A 15433-nucleotide genomic window follows, 5' to 3' on the forward strand; every position below is an offset into this window, starting at 1 on the left:
TGTTCAGTGGAAAAGAGACAGAGTTTTACATTGATACCTCGGAGCAGGGACAGAAAACGTTCAGGAAGCAAAGGTAGTTTTTGCCAGGCATTTACTGCTTGTAATATGCAAAGGGAATTGCAGTTCAAGCAATGGAATTACCAAAGAGCCGTCTGCGCTCTGGAGATGTGCTTTATCTCGTTGCCCGTGATTCTAGAGTTACCCTGATGCTCAGAGACACCATTTTGCTCCTTGTAACACAACATAGTTGTGATGGTTAAGAACTCGGTTAAGCAGGAAGAGACGCTGGTCTAATGGCAGCAGCTTGTCAAGAGGAAAAATAAATGCTCTCTTTCCCCACCCTACTTCAGCCAAACCAGGTGCAGAGTTACTGTCGCAAGTCATCCGCATTGCAGATAAGAATAGCAAATCTTTGGATTTAAGAGTTGTTTTGTGAGTTCTTGTTCCACTGAATACAGTGACTCCAAAAAGAAAAGAGACAGATAAATAACTTATCAAAAATTGTGGTTTTGAACTACTTGTAAATGCATTCTTGAAAGTGCCTGCAAAACTTACCAATTTGCACAGGGTTCTGTAAGAGAGTAGGCTGCAGAGCCCTCCCTGGTGTGAACTTCCAAATTCTTCAAACGAGCCCTTTAAATAGGCACTGAATCATTTTTATTTTTTTATTTTGACACCTGCTTTTATATGAAAGAGTGCATTCAAAATTTTACATAACTGCAGCTTTTATCATGTCAAACTTATTTGTGACAGTATAAAGCTAAAAGAGAAAAAGTGTAAGTCCTAAAACATTACTCAAAACTATTAGTTTTTTAAAGAAAGGTGTAAGAGAATGATGAAGGTTATTAATGATACATTAAAATTCAGTTGAACTCCGGCAAAGTACTAAATTGGCGAGAGCTACGCATGCCAGTACCGAAGGTCTGAAGGAAACAAGCTCACGGCGGTAGTGAGATGGACAAGCAGTGTAAAAAGTCTTTTTCAGGTCTAACTCCTGCATTGACCTCAAGCTTATCAATAGATAAGCTCACTACTTCTTCTTGCCCAGAGGTAAATGTCTTTAAACTAGCAGCTCAGTCTGGGGCTTTGTTTTTTCTAGAGTTATTTCTCTCTCCCAGGAAAAAGAAAGAAAAATACGCAGTTGTTTTATAGCTGGTGAAGGAGCAAATCAGAAAAGTCTACTTCCTTCCCAAAACAGACCAGCAGTTCGAGGGAAGGTCCTAAATCCCAAGACTCTCCAGTCACAAGTGAGAATCCTAACGCTAAGCTATAGAATGCGACATTCTTTCCAGTCCACTGAATTTTGAACCATTTTCTTAAAAGTGGAATGGCTTTATTTGGCAGCATTAGGGATACCTCTAGGTAGCGTACAACAGGAGGATTTTGAGGGGTGGAGAGATGTCAAGACGTGGAATCCCACATTTTAAATCAGCCCAGAGAGATTACAGAATTAAACTGAGCTCTTCCTCATCTAAGGCAACGTAAAACAAAAAGTGAGACGCTACCATAGTCTTAAAAGGAAAGAGACTCCTGCTAGCATTTTTTTTTTTCATATGCAAATATAAATAAAAGAGTTTATAAGGATAAAAGCATGCAAGAGCTTAAAAGTTTCCTGAACGTTAAGTGTTGAGCTGGAAACGCAAAAAGTACATAAGCACCAAGAACTACTGGGAACAGCATTCCAGAGCACCCGTGACCGAGGTGAGACAAGGTGTAGCTTGCTGCTTTCTTATGCCTCCTAGTCTGAGGCCTTTCTTTGTGGAAAGGATGCAAGCAGCTCAAGAGCTTCACTCAGGCACGGATTTCACTAAGTGGACCTGACAATTAGATACTGCAGTACTTAGCACCACTGTGTCTACACCTTCTTCGGATCTGGACTGAAATGTTGTAAAACTTAGCCGTTAAAGCCATCAAGACGGACAAACTAAGTATACTGACACTTGCAAGGAAGCGGAGATGAGAGATGACGCTTGAGGAGAAATTCTATCAGAGTAAAGGGAAAAGAGAAAAATGTTTTTTTGCTGGGAAAAGTTAAATATATTTTATAGATTAAAAAAAAATAATCTGTAACCACCAACATTCCAACCACCAGGATACAGAGAAGCCATTGAATCTTCCTTCAAAAGATAAAGCAGTGGTTGCCCAGCCTAGGTGCACTGTATCCACCAGGATTTGCAGCCAGAACCACATCCTCTGTATGAATGTATACGCAGGCTGCAGGCAAGTGGTAGCTTTCCCTCTTGCTAGTTTTATAGATTTCCAGATAGAAAAATATTGCTGAAGACAGAAAATCATTCAATTCCAAGCTGCTCCAAGGACCATTAAGCCACCGCTACAGTAGATTTATACCCATCTCTTTATGATCTTATTGCCAACAGATGAAAGGCTTCCCTCAGCACCAAGAGTTTGATGTGGTGACGAAAGCATTAGTGGAAATTCTTCCCTCAAATTTTTTGAGTCAAAACTTTGGAAACTTTTTAATACACAGCTTTCAAAGTTTTTCTTCCCCTCAGGGCTTTTCACCTCTTTTGGTAAGAGTGGTTACTCACCAAAACATCACAAAAAAAAAAAAAGAAGTGGTAAAAGATACCAGCAAAGAAAAGAACAGCGCGTTAAATAAAGTAGCAACATTTCATAAAAGCTACAGCAGCTGGGACACCTTTCTGCCCCAGATGAGGAGGTGTAATGAGCCCTGTAAGATGCTGTACATTCAGTCTCTTGGTTTTCAGCAGGAAATTTTGTGCGCAAGACATCAGACCCTTCCCCCCAAGGCATTAAGTGTTAACATTGGTGTAATAGGCAGTAACAAAACTACAAGCCATAGTCAAATAGCTACTATTAAGAGTAGCCTTTCTTCTGAAAGGGCTGTATCTGCTTTTTGAGCTTACATGAAAGATTTTAATCAGGAAGAACCTTTTAAAGCAACTTCTGTGCCAGTTTTATTGCACTTTAACATGCAGTCATGTGAGGAGTAATGACCTAGTATTTTCATCCCTAAAATGAGACTGCATTGTACAGCTACACAAGAGAAGTCACTCAAATCCTCATCTGGGTTCATGAACTCTTTGGTCAGTAATTGCACAGAAATAGAATACGAGAAACCGAATACGAGTATAAACTACTTTTAAATTGAACTAATTGTCAATGATTAGGTGCAGTCTCTGATCTTCGCACAAGTTCTACCTCCCAAGATCCATCTGTCAAATCCTCACCTTGTGTTCTGAAAAGTTAGTAGGTAGTGCAGCGTATGTCTATTCCTAAAGAACGTCTTAAAGACATTCACCAAATAACAACAATTTGCTGTCATAGAAGTTTGTTTCTTTCTGCTGTCATAGAAGTTTGTTAGTAACAGGCTCCGTTCTTTTCTTACGGAGAGAGACTGATTGTTCCCTGGTCTGTGACCAGACTGGAAAAGACCAGATCCATTTCTTTACTTTCTGCCCAATTCTAGAGCAGAAGGAAGCTAATTCAGGAAAATTATGATTTGTCTTCAATCTCACCCCAAACCCATCCCAAGAAAGCCTGCAGCAAGATCCAGTGTCTCTTTCCCTTTCGTCTTGCAATCAGTATTGCTTGGACAGAAGAGAGATGCTGGAAATAATGGAAAAACTCCCCCATCGTGAGCTGCAGATCACTATGATATAGTCGTAGTTACAGGGGAGCAGACTTTGTTCTAACCCTAGAACTACTGTGACCTGTCAGGCAACTTAGTCTTTACATCTCAAGGGAAGTTAAGTAAACCAGCTCAGTTACCTGACTATTCAGGAACTATGCAAGAGCCTACTCACTTCACAAAACTCTTTGCAGTGCCATAGGCCATCCTGATATCCAAACTGCTTTGTCTGCCTAGACAGAAACAAAAATCAAGTTTTGGCACCTGCTGCATTCTGTGCTGAAGACACTTTCTTTGCAGTTTCACTTTGACCTCAAAGCAGAACTTTGTAAAGTCATGCTGGCTATTTATTTTTGGCTCTCTTCTGTCTCAGAGGAAATACACAATTGTACTTCATCTCAGCTGAAAAATCCACAATTGCACCTGAGTTCAGACAGATTTCCTGAGGCAGTGCTCTGGGCAAAGAGAGTACATTTTGATATATGCCTTTCCCAGCCTTTCCAATCTCTGGCTATGTGAACACTGAAACAGGGGCAGGGATAGTCTTTGCTTACTCTATCCACAACACAACAAGTTTTCAACTGATTGGAATATAATCATTTATTTATCTTTACAGTGATGACAGAAGAATGTACAGGTTCTTTCACCCATAGGTATAAAAATCTGTTTATTTACACTGAGTCACAATAGTCTTTAACTGGGAAATCATTCTGTTCTCCTGATCCATCCTTACCAAAAACCACAGGAAAAACAAATATTTAGTACAGGCAATATAATTCCAGTAGGTTTGCAACCTGGCATCAAAAGCTCAGCTTTAGATTAAGGGTAATGTTCAATACTTAAAAAAGGACTTTAAGTCATAGGACACAAAATAAAGTTGCTTTTCAAATAAGATATATACATCAAAAATAGGAGTCTAAAAAAGGCATTGGTTTTAATGCTATTAGAAAGCTATATAAATGTGCATGGGTCCATTTCTTCTTATAACGAAAGACCGAAGGAGAAAGTGCCTCTGGCTTTTAGAAATTTCCTCCTGGGACAAGTCAGTTAAAAGTACCTGTAAAAGAGAAAGAAATTACCTCTTTTGCAAAAAGTCAAGGCTGATGGTTGAGTCAATTAGAATAACTTTGTTTAAACAATTGTAGTGCTTCAGATCCATGGTAAGAACATATTATAAGTACTCTGCCAGTGGCTAATAAAAAAATTAATACAATGTAAGTAGCTACTCAATTGTTGAGTCCTACAGATCCCTAGTTACCTGTTTTTGAACATTACCCACAAACATAACATGCTTTTAACATCTAACCTCTTTCACAATGCACCTTTGTGCATGTTACCCTTGTGCAGTATTTGATTATGCTCTTAAATCACTTTTTGAACTCCCATATTTTAAATACAGAATACTGTACCTTAAAAAGTTTCTTAATATATGCAGATCACACTAGAAAATTAATCAGTATGAAGGAAAAAATATTTGCAGCTTCCAAGCTATTATACATTAAGTAATCCACAAAAATCTTATTCAAGTCTAGAATTAAAGCCATTGAGGGGAAAGGAGTTCACGGAATAGAGCCAACATATTGGCTATATATATGTAAATAGGTATGAGTTCACAAGTTAATGACACTCAAGGTCTACTAATCAAATTGATTTCTGCAGAGAACTACAGTAGCAGTACAAAAATAACCACTTCTATAAATAGATTTATGACTCCATTACAAAATAATTATTTCATGCTAAATTAAAAAGTTCAAATCGACGGTTTGATCCGAAAATAGCAAGGGTTTGAAATTTCACATCTTAAGTCAATGTTCTTGCCTGACTTTCTTCAAAAACACCAATAATTAGACTTTCACAGGAGAAATACTCAAAGATTAAAAGTTTATTAGTAAATATCTACAACTTAAAATAATTAAAACATTCCAGTAGCCTGGAAAACGTCACGATTATCAGCCTGTTAGGTGGACTAAACAACACTGGGAAATAGCTCTCATTACAACATAAAGATCAGATTTCCATTTATGTTGCACCATTACAAAAAGTAATACAAATTACCTGCATTAGAAACATGAATATTAAGCAGCCGGTAGGCATATTGTAGATGGATTTTGCTTCTAATTGTAAGAAACAATATACCCTTAAATACGCAACCTAGCGCACAATCCAGACAGTGAGCGCAGAAGTAACGCCAGGCTGTAGGGCATGCCAAGGGTTACATTCTTTTTCTAAGGAGAAGCCAAAACACTATGAAATTATCACTCTTTGTACAATTTTGAAGCAAAATTCATCATAGATTTTGCATCAAATTCTCTTTTCTTTAGTGAGTAGTAGAACTACAGTTAAATGGAGCACAATATGGTCATACAGAACTGTCCTTCAGCTGTGAAAATAGCTCTAACGATACCTCTGAGGTCTGGTGGTTGTTCCATGAGAAGTGCTATGGCTTCACACACAACCTCCTTCCACCCTCAGCAGCCCACTATATATGTTCTACCCAGAGGTTCCCTGAGGTTCAAATGCCACAGGTAGCAAGAGTACCCGGCTCTGTGTGGGTGACAGGCACACACAGAAAGGGCAGTGTAACTTCTGTCTGGAGTCAGAAAAGTACGTCCCAGCAACAGCATGAGCACAGCTGGCTAAGGTATGGACAGCTGCAGTGCACGTCAGTAGGCCATGGAGAGCGCACCAGTTTGAATCGATCTGTTTAGCAGCCTTGCTAAAGCAGGTCACAGCTTGGCAACTTCCATCCTATGCCTACAAAAATTACCACAGCATAGTATTCACAGTTGTACAAAAGTTAATTTCTTTGTATCAGTCAAATGGGAAAATATATACATACATACATATATACACACACACACACACACACACACACTTTTCCCTTGTGGATAGCTACTCCAGAACAAAAAAAAAAAACCACACACACACACAAAAAACAAATGAAATCTTTTAAAATTTTAAAATTGGAGGGCTCAGAGCCAACACAACGATCTCCAGACAGAATTCTTAGTTGTTAAAATTTCTGCTTACTCGTTATGAAAAGGTCTTATCTCAAAGCTCTGAGCTTTCATAAGTGAGCACTACTAGCTCAATGGAAACAAGAGAATAAATTGTCACTCTTCTGCAGATAATTCTTAAAAAAGGCTTTAAGAAAAGTGCATGGCAGATCAACAGATCAATACTGTAAGCAGGGATGAAATGCAAGAAGATACTTTGGAAAATAAATTTGTAGAGGCATTATCCATTTGAAACTAAATACAGAAGTTTCAGGAACTTGTTTTGTAACTTTATTAAATTAAATTTTGAGGAACAGAAAAATGTTTACCCCAGTAAACCTTAGACTGCTTTACCCTCGTTTCACATCAAGTAGTAAACACCAGAAAATATACCTGCTAGGTAGCAGGTACCTCTGGAATGGTTTCCAGAGAGTGGGCCTTTCCAGGTACCTCTGGACTGGTTTCCAGAGAGTGGGCCTTTAACCTAAATGATGAAAAATACTATTTTTTTCCCTTCTCCGGTGATCTGTGTAGCATGTTAGGATGTTCATTTGCATGTTGTTCATTTGCATGGATGTTCATAGATGCAAAGCTGCCTCAGTGATCTGCTGATATACTGCATGTCAGCTAACATATGTGCTGGGAGAAAGCAGGACTGCTTCTGAACGAGATACTACCGTCCACCTGGTGACTGCTGAGTGACTGCCAGCAGCTGAGATGTATAAGTCTCAGAAGTGCCCCCAGGGATCTGACTTACCTGATTTCTTTTTATGCTTCATCTCCATTATCCATTTCTACATCTATATCTTTTGTCGTATCAGCTGCTCGTGACAAGATGTCTGCCATTAGTGCTTCCTCCAGTTTTTTACGCACTTGTTGCACCCGCTCTTCTTGTTTTCTGAAGGGAGAAAAAAAAGTAAGGGACAGAAATGTCAGTTCTTCAAGTGTATTAGTAGACTAGGCCCATAATACCTGTATAAATAATGACTCGGGACTGGTTTCTCAACCCTTCCTTTAGCTAAAACCTTTATTTACTAGCTCTGTAATATATTGCCTCTGCACATACACATGCACAAAAAAGGTGCTTGACAGTCACACTGAGAGCACGCTGAGCCAAAAACCTTTCTGCTTCAGCACATATGTTTTACTTTTTCTCAGAATAGACAGAAGAATTGAACGTGACACATGATCCTCAACTCCTCTCAGCCTAGACATTTGAAAAGACCAATAAGAAAGTTAACAGAGCAGTATCACACTGGAAAATCTTTGTCAGGGTAGGTGTTCTCTTTCTTTTTTGGGGGGAGGGGGACAAAGGCAGAGAGGTTTTAGGGTACATCATTGAAAATCACAGGAGAGTCCCATCATTCTGAGCACTACAGAGGATATCTGAGGAAATTTCACTCTTTCCCAGCAAAAGTGCTACACATCAGGAGCCCCCTTACAGAATAGGGAAATACTAAGCAGGTTTCTAAGCGTGCGGAGAACTAACTACAAGTCCTACAGACTGCGTGCATCAGGGAAGATCCTCAAGGAGTATCACTGTTTGTTTATTTGCTCCTACTTCATCCATTCAGTCTTATCCCCGGTCAGTGATGCATTTTAGATAACATCCACTTCTGATGAAACAAACATTTGTTTTCCTGGGGAAAATTAATTGAAAAATCTTAAATCAGGTACCAATACATAATTAAGATATTTTCACTCAATATTTGGTTTGGAAGGTAAAAATCTAGTTTTGCAAATGTTACTAGAAAACAAGGAGTCGTCTTCTGATGGTTCCCCAAGAGAATGCAAATTTTGCATCAGAAGGTTGTTTTTTTTTTTTTTTGTCATGTGAAAAACCCACTTGTTCTATCAAGCTAAGTTTATCAAAAAAGAAAACTTTTAAACAAAGCATATGCTTAAGAATGACTAGAACTTATCAAAAGTAGGCACAGTCTGCACAGGAAAACATATGTTAGAATGCTGCAAACTCCCCATGGCTGCTTAGGACGGCAGGACAGATACCAAGAACCTCCTTAGAACAATTGAAGTTATATCCAACATGCTCCAGAGAAGCCAGAAGCCTCTGAGGAGCCTGTCTCTAAGGCTATTCAAATCTGCAGGTGCAACCACTACCATCCCTGACAAGGATCCCAGCACTCCACAGGTACTTTAGAGAAGGCTCTCTGCTTACAGAGATAGCAAAAGGAAAAAAAAGAAAACAAGCTGTTAGTTCGAAACAGAACTTGTTTTCTATCTTCCACCTGTTTTCTATCCTTCTTTTCCATGTACCATATATAGCTGTCTGTCCCAGAGCTCTTAACTTTCAATGGCTAGCGAGTAATCTTTTGAACCCTGGAGTAGAGAACCAATTAATAAAAAGATGCCTTATTTTTTTCAGAACCTGTGTCACAAAGGAGAAATAAAACAGAGTAGCAAATTCAGTATTTGTTACTGAATGAAAATGATTCTGAGAACATAGATAAGACGAATTAAAAAAAAAAAAAAAGTGACACAAAAAGTTGTCACAGTCTTAATTGGTGGAATAGACTGTGAAGTGGTTAAAGATTATGGAAATTATACAGTTTAATTACATTTCATTTCCTCCCTTTTTTGGCTTTAGAATTTTGAATTTAAGATACTAGGATCTTTCCGCAATCCACAACCTACAAACTCCATAGGAACAAGCTTCAGACTACACAGAATATCCATTTAGACCAACAGCCTCCTTCCTAGATTCCCGATGTTTCCTTACCCAGAGCTAATTTAAACTGTGATGATAAGATATGAACATGTAATGACAGCATTTCATAAAAAGTGGCTGAATGACCAAATTAGGGAAAATTCAGCCCTGGAATATCCTTAAAAAGTTCCCCCCTTTTGAGTGGCAGGAAAATTCCAATGAAAGAAAACACAGACGGGGCACTTCCCTGCTCTTACAAAGAATGGATCAAGGATGAAATTTAAATGTTCTTTGAACACTGTTCTGGTCACGAGGCATTTTCAGTGTACCTCATGGAAAAGTCCTGAAGTAACACACAGCCAATGAAGATACACAAAATAGTCAAGTTTACCTCCCTTTGTCAAAAAAGTCACAGGGTGCTTTGGCAGCCCTACCCATTCAGTAACCTGAATTAAGTCATGTACAGCTGAGTTGGTCTTCTGCGAGGCTGCTCTCCAGACATGCAATCTAACATAAACGTCAGCAGATATCTTATATATCAACTTTGAGGACTCAGGCATGAAACAATCATAAGCTACACCACCTTGTCAGGCTATTTTATATGAAACCTTATTTTAAGTAATACTTAACTACGTTGATGAAGTTTTGAAAAATATATGCTGAAGCATAAGCTCAGTTTATCCTAGAGTTTGGAATTGTTAATCTGATTTGTACCAAGCCCTTTCCTACCATCTCAGACTGGACATGACAACAGTGGTATTTAACTCTCCGCAATACACAGAACTGATAGGCAGTTTCCTGTATCTCAGACTAGCTTCTGCTATGAAGGGCCCAGGCTTCCCATTTACAGTGTATGCAGTCTTCTCCAGAGAAGGTTGTGCCTCAGTTCGCACTTTGCAAAGTCAGGAGAGCACATGGATTTCCCGGGTTATCTCATTTTTGAATTGTCAGTGAGCTAGCTGATCTCCCAGGCAGCAATAACCATGAAGTAACTCAAAGCACTCCCAATCCTGAAGCGTCTGATCTCCTAGCAAACAGATTTTGTAAATATTAAAAACACAGTTCTGTTTATACAAGCAATATTACTTTTAAAGCACGTGAACTACCAAGAGCAAATGTTTAAGTCCCAACAGCGAAAACACACTGCTAATACAAAAGTGCTCATCTTTAACGCTAAGTAAAACTCTTAACGCTTAGAGTATCTCCATTCAATTTGATTAATTTGATTCCTTATGCTAATTCACCACAACGGCAATAAGTAAAACTACTTCAGGCCATTAGGTCAACAGCAATCCTTGCCGATGTATATTTTTTTTATAGCAAAAACAAAATGGTTAGGAAAAGCAAGCCTGGCAGCCAGCAGCACTGCCAAGGAGGGCAGACAGGCCACTCGCGAGTGCCTGCCTCCTCTCTGCTGGCTGCTGCGAGAACCACCACCAGAGTGGCTCAGCCAGCAGCACCACAGTCCCGGGCTCTGTGGCTCGCAGGACCTGCGGCTCTCCGGATCCATGGTTCCCCAGCATCATCCTGGCGATGGAGCTCCCAACATAGCAGTGGCCTGTGGTGCTGCATCTTGTCTCCCCAACTATATTACCTGCTAATAAACAGGTCACATGCTCTTTGTAGCCTTCCTCCCTGCAAAACACAATCTTCGTCCTTTAGTTTAAGTACTATTGCCTTAGAAAGCAGGTTCAAATTAAAGACTACTCCTAACATAGAAATCTACAAGCCTCTACTTCCAATTCTGATTATACTTCAAGTAGAAAACTGCTTTATACAACAGGACTGTTTATAGCTTTCCATTCTTTATTTTCTTGGTACTTAGAATGATTTCTTTGTCAACTGTACTTGCATTCTTCTCAGCATACACAACTAAGCAATGTGTGTGTGCTTTAAAGACGTGTAATTGCATACAGTTATGTGGAGTCAAACTGAGATTGTGTAAGCCTCTCCTCTGATTTCTCCATCTATTTCTCTGTACTGTTAAACATATTGAAGATCATTCGATTTACTTCCATATGTACCAGCTCTATCCAGTATGTCACCAAAACAAAAAATTGCATATAGCTCTTGTAATAACATTTAGTTGCAGCGGGAACACAAGGGTATCTTTACATTTCGGATTGGTGTCAGATTAGCGGGGAAAAATCCACAGAACCAACTTGTCCCTGTTGGTGCACCAGTTCTTCCTCCCAACATGAAAAGACAGAGATAATACCCCTTCCTCCCCACTGTTCCAGAACTTTCAAATATATTATTTTGTGTAGACAGTCTAATTACGAACCACCACCTTAAGTGCTTATAGTAACATCTACTCTATTTCTATGCAAAACATACTCTGGAGCGTCTCAGCAGCTGAGCATTCTGTGGTACAGATTCCAGAAGTCTTCTGCTAACCAGATCTGAGCTGCACTGCTGAAAGGAGACTTAATTACTTGTGTGTTGACTGTATTTGCTATATTATATTAAAGTCAGGTTTTTCAGTTTCTGTTAATTTCTCCCTCCTCCCCTGACCTCTCCAATACATCATTTAAAATAGATCTTTCCCATCTCCTCCGTACCTCTCAGCAGACATTAACCACTGCTAAGACAGCATGCTCTAAATGGTAGTTACGGAATTTTTCAGATGTCTAGTTAGTGTGCTTTCCTCAAATACTCTGTCTTAAACTGGTCACTAGATCTAGGGTCAGAAAGTTTATCTCATAGGTAAGACCGGGAGGAATTATTTAGGTTTTTTCCTCCGCAACACAGTATGGTGTGATCATTTTACCTTGCAAGTTTCTTATTATTGAGGAGAGCTCAGACTGTGGCAATGTTCTCGATCTCTCATTTTCTTCCTTTGGCACTTTATAGTTCTTGTGGCTTTAGTTTGTCATACTGAAAGGGAGATTTGTACAGGGTATTGAGGAATATTGTGAGGGACTAAGCTACAGCTGACTAGTTTGGATCAAGGTTCATACAGCTTAAGAAGAGGATGTTCTTAAGCCAATGCCAAACAAACTCACAGAGCTTTAAACTCAAATTACTCTCCATTCCTGTCTCATGGTAAATATAACTTGCTTTTGGGCAGATTAACAGATAATTTTTCTTATCCATTATTGTGCAGAGCGTGACATTGCCAGACATACTACATAAATTTACTAAAGCATAACAATTAAATAGGTTTAACCGCTTACAAGAAAAAGCAGAAGTCCAATTACCAAGCTATTTCAAAAGGGCAATTGTCAAGACAAATGAGAAAGTTCAGGAACAAAACCTACTAACACTAAGCACTCAGCAAAGAACCTAGACTGAGCAAGAGATAGAGCTGCTGAAAATTAAAAACTGCGATTTTCAGAAAGGACTTATGTGCTTTAGGAAAAGAAATCACCATGAAAACTATAAGCTTTAGAAAATCCCGCTAAAGAGAGAGACATTTAAAAAGAATAATAGACTAGGCTACGAGGCAGAGCAGAGCTGTAAGTCAAAAATGAATTTCATAATGGATTGAAAAACTTCATCCACCTAAGCACAATTACAAAAAATAAAATCCACCTATTCATTATTTTCAAAAGATACCATTACGCAGTTCATCCCAAAGGAGATGAGAGAAACGGATCAGAGCATTTATCCAATAGAGGCACAAAGGATGTCAAACCTAGCCTTTTACAGAAACAGAGGCAACTCAGTAGTGTGGTTCCAAAGAAGAACATGACTAGATGTTGGTCAGGAAAGAAGCTACAAACACAAGCTGCGAGGCAGCAGTCTCAAGATAAATAATCTGACAGATTCTGTTAGCAAGGAATTCCAAAAGCATTCCTAAGGAGACCAAGAGTTGGATGTAAAGACCACTGGGAACCACACCACACTCATTTTACATACCTACCTTTCACTGGACTAGCATTAAGAAGCCCAGAACTACTGAGAAGATACATCTCAGAACCGAAAAAAACAAACAAACAAAAAACAAAAAAAACAGGTGCTTGTTCCTAGTGATAAGGAAATGTGTTTTTTTCCTCATCATGCATTTATAGGAGGATATTTAATAAGTTTTCAGGGAATTTGCTGAACCAAAAGAGAACAATTTATGTTTTACTCTCATTATGAAAGAGATTTGCTATCGTTGCATGACCAGGAATATTTCTAAGTCAAGCATGACTCAAGCTGAGAGCTATTTTACTAGATGTAAACAGCTGCTAAAATCACCCCTGAGGAATTTATAGCATAAAAGAATATATGCTTGCACCTGACCAGATATCCCCAAGGGTGAGCTTTTCCTTACCATTACCTAAGTTCAGGAAGCAACTCCACTGCTTTCCTTAGTGATAACAGGTACCATATTCTGATTCTACTTTTTCATGCAGTGTGTTCTCTGGATGGTCTTAAAATGAAAGACAGGTTCACACAAACAGTATGTAAGGGTAGCTTTTAAGAATATTTAATCCTTTTGTAGCAAGCTGTCTACACAGTCATGAGCCAGAAGAGACACCTAACTTGCAGTTTATTCAAAGAGGAAGAGTTGTTTCAGTTCAGAATCTGTGTTCTTCCTGAGCTGCCAGTGATAAGTATCTGATATTAAGTTCTGAGACTCAAAGACTTATAAGACAAAGAAAGAATTCTGCTACCTATAAGTAATACATGTTGTCAAACATACGAAGAATACTTCTCATCCTGCCCCATAACTTTCTGAAACAAAGCCAGAAGAGTTTAACTTTTGAAAGCATTTCAAGTTGATGTTTAAGAAAAAAAAGCAAAGTAAATCCCTAAGCACAAGACTGGAAATCAGATAATCTTACACTCTGCAAAATTCAGCCAGTCATTTCTAAGCATTTCTAATGCTTAGAAAGGAATGTGATGGTAGCTGACTTTGGTGCCTAGTGAATTCCATAAAGTGGCAAGATGCAAGTTTGGTTCTCAAATTCGCTGCGTAATCTAGAATTAATTAACTCAAAATGTGATACTAAAGGCAACATTCATCCCACCTGTTGATTCATGCTAAGTAAGAGTAAAAAAAAAAAAAAAAAAGACAAAAAAAAAAAGGAAGACAGGATTGTGCATTAAGCATTGCCACATTCCAGCAATCAGTCAATGCAGCAGGAAAACTCTCTTCACTGTGTCCTAACCCTCGAGCGCAGTGCTGGAGCCTCTGCTTTCAGAAACCAAACAAAGGACCTGTCTTTCATTGAGAAGAAAATTAACAGTGCAGCTATAAAAACAAACAAACAAACAACAACAAAAACTTTGTCCATGGGCAGCTATCTGTGCTCTCCCTACCATATCCCAATCTCCCATTTCAAGGGAGTGAATTAGCCACAAATCTATATGCCAAAGGGCATTATTCTCCCTTGCTGAAACTCTACTTTTAAATTGAGATCAGCAAACTTGACAAAAAAAGAGAAGAGGGAGGGAAGAAGGCCAATACTGATCACAGCTTCAGCTTACTGGTTGGGCACTCCCTTGGGATAGAAAATGTGGGTAATGACTTATGTCTTATGGAATATTTTGTATTAATACATCTATCACAAAAAGAAAACCCAAATTTTCATTTTTCAGGTTACTGAACTAATCGTTATGTTCAAGAAACACGTTCACATTTCTCTTCCCTTATCTCCAGGATTGCATTGAGCCAGGAAGGAATATACTTCAATTGAACTTGCTTGTCATTTAATTGAAGACTTTATAAAACTTACCTAATGTCATCATCTGTAACTATGAAAGCTTTGCAGAGGGGTTGAGATGTATTAAGCCAAACAGCTGGGTTCTTTTCTACAGCTGCAGAGAGCTGTCCCGTGATAGGCGCAGAACTGGTGTGCAAAGCACTAGCAACAGCTGATAACAGGGTATCGTCGTTGTTACCTGGGCCGACTCCTAAAATAAGGATAACTGAATAGTTAACATTCACATTTCACACAAAACTTTCAGTGGCAGAGCTCTTCCCAGGTGCTAAGGTTATATACGTAGATGATATTATTGCCACTGGATGTGTGGCTATATAATCTAAACAGTTAAATACAAGCTCTTAAAAATGGCTTTGTAATAGCACAGTTCTCATTTCAGTGTAAGTCAGCATTTTACAAATCATCCTATTTCTAAAACTGGCTAGTTTCTTTAACTTACACTAGCAATTGCAATATCCTCAAATTTTTAATAAAGATGACCAGATCATAAATTTATCAGTCA

General features: G+C 38.7%; 1 protein-coding gene across 1 annotated transcript in view; it reads right to left on the reverse strand.

The window, feature by feature from the left end:
* Window positions 1-4187: 4187 nt before the first annotated feature.
* LOC138064366 (methyl-CpG-binding domain protein 2) overlaps window positions 4188-15433 on the reverse strand; it is a 43433-nt gene continuing 32187 nt past the window's right edge. Inside the window, exons 5-7 of the mRNA XM_068926476.1 lie at window positions 14944-15121; window positions 7367-7507; window positions 4188-4670 (exon numbers count right to left, since the gene is read on the reverse strand). Of these exons, the coding sequence (XP_068782577.1) occupies window positions 7378-7507; window positions 14944-15121 (308 nt within the window). The 3' untranslated portion in view covers window positions 4188-4670; window positions 7367-7377. The remainder of the gene's footprint in view (window positions 4671-7366; window positions 7508-14943; window positions 15122-15433) is intronic.

Source organism: Struthio camelus, chromosome Z (assembly GCF_040807025.1).
Source record: "Struthio camelus isolate bStrCam1 chromosome Z, bStrCam1.hap1, whole genome shotgun sequence".
Classification (NCBI taxonomy): domain Eukaryota; kingdom Metazoa; phylum Chordata; class Aves; order Struthioniformes; family Struthionidae; genus Struthio; species Struthio camelus.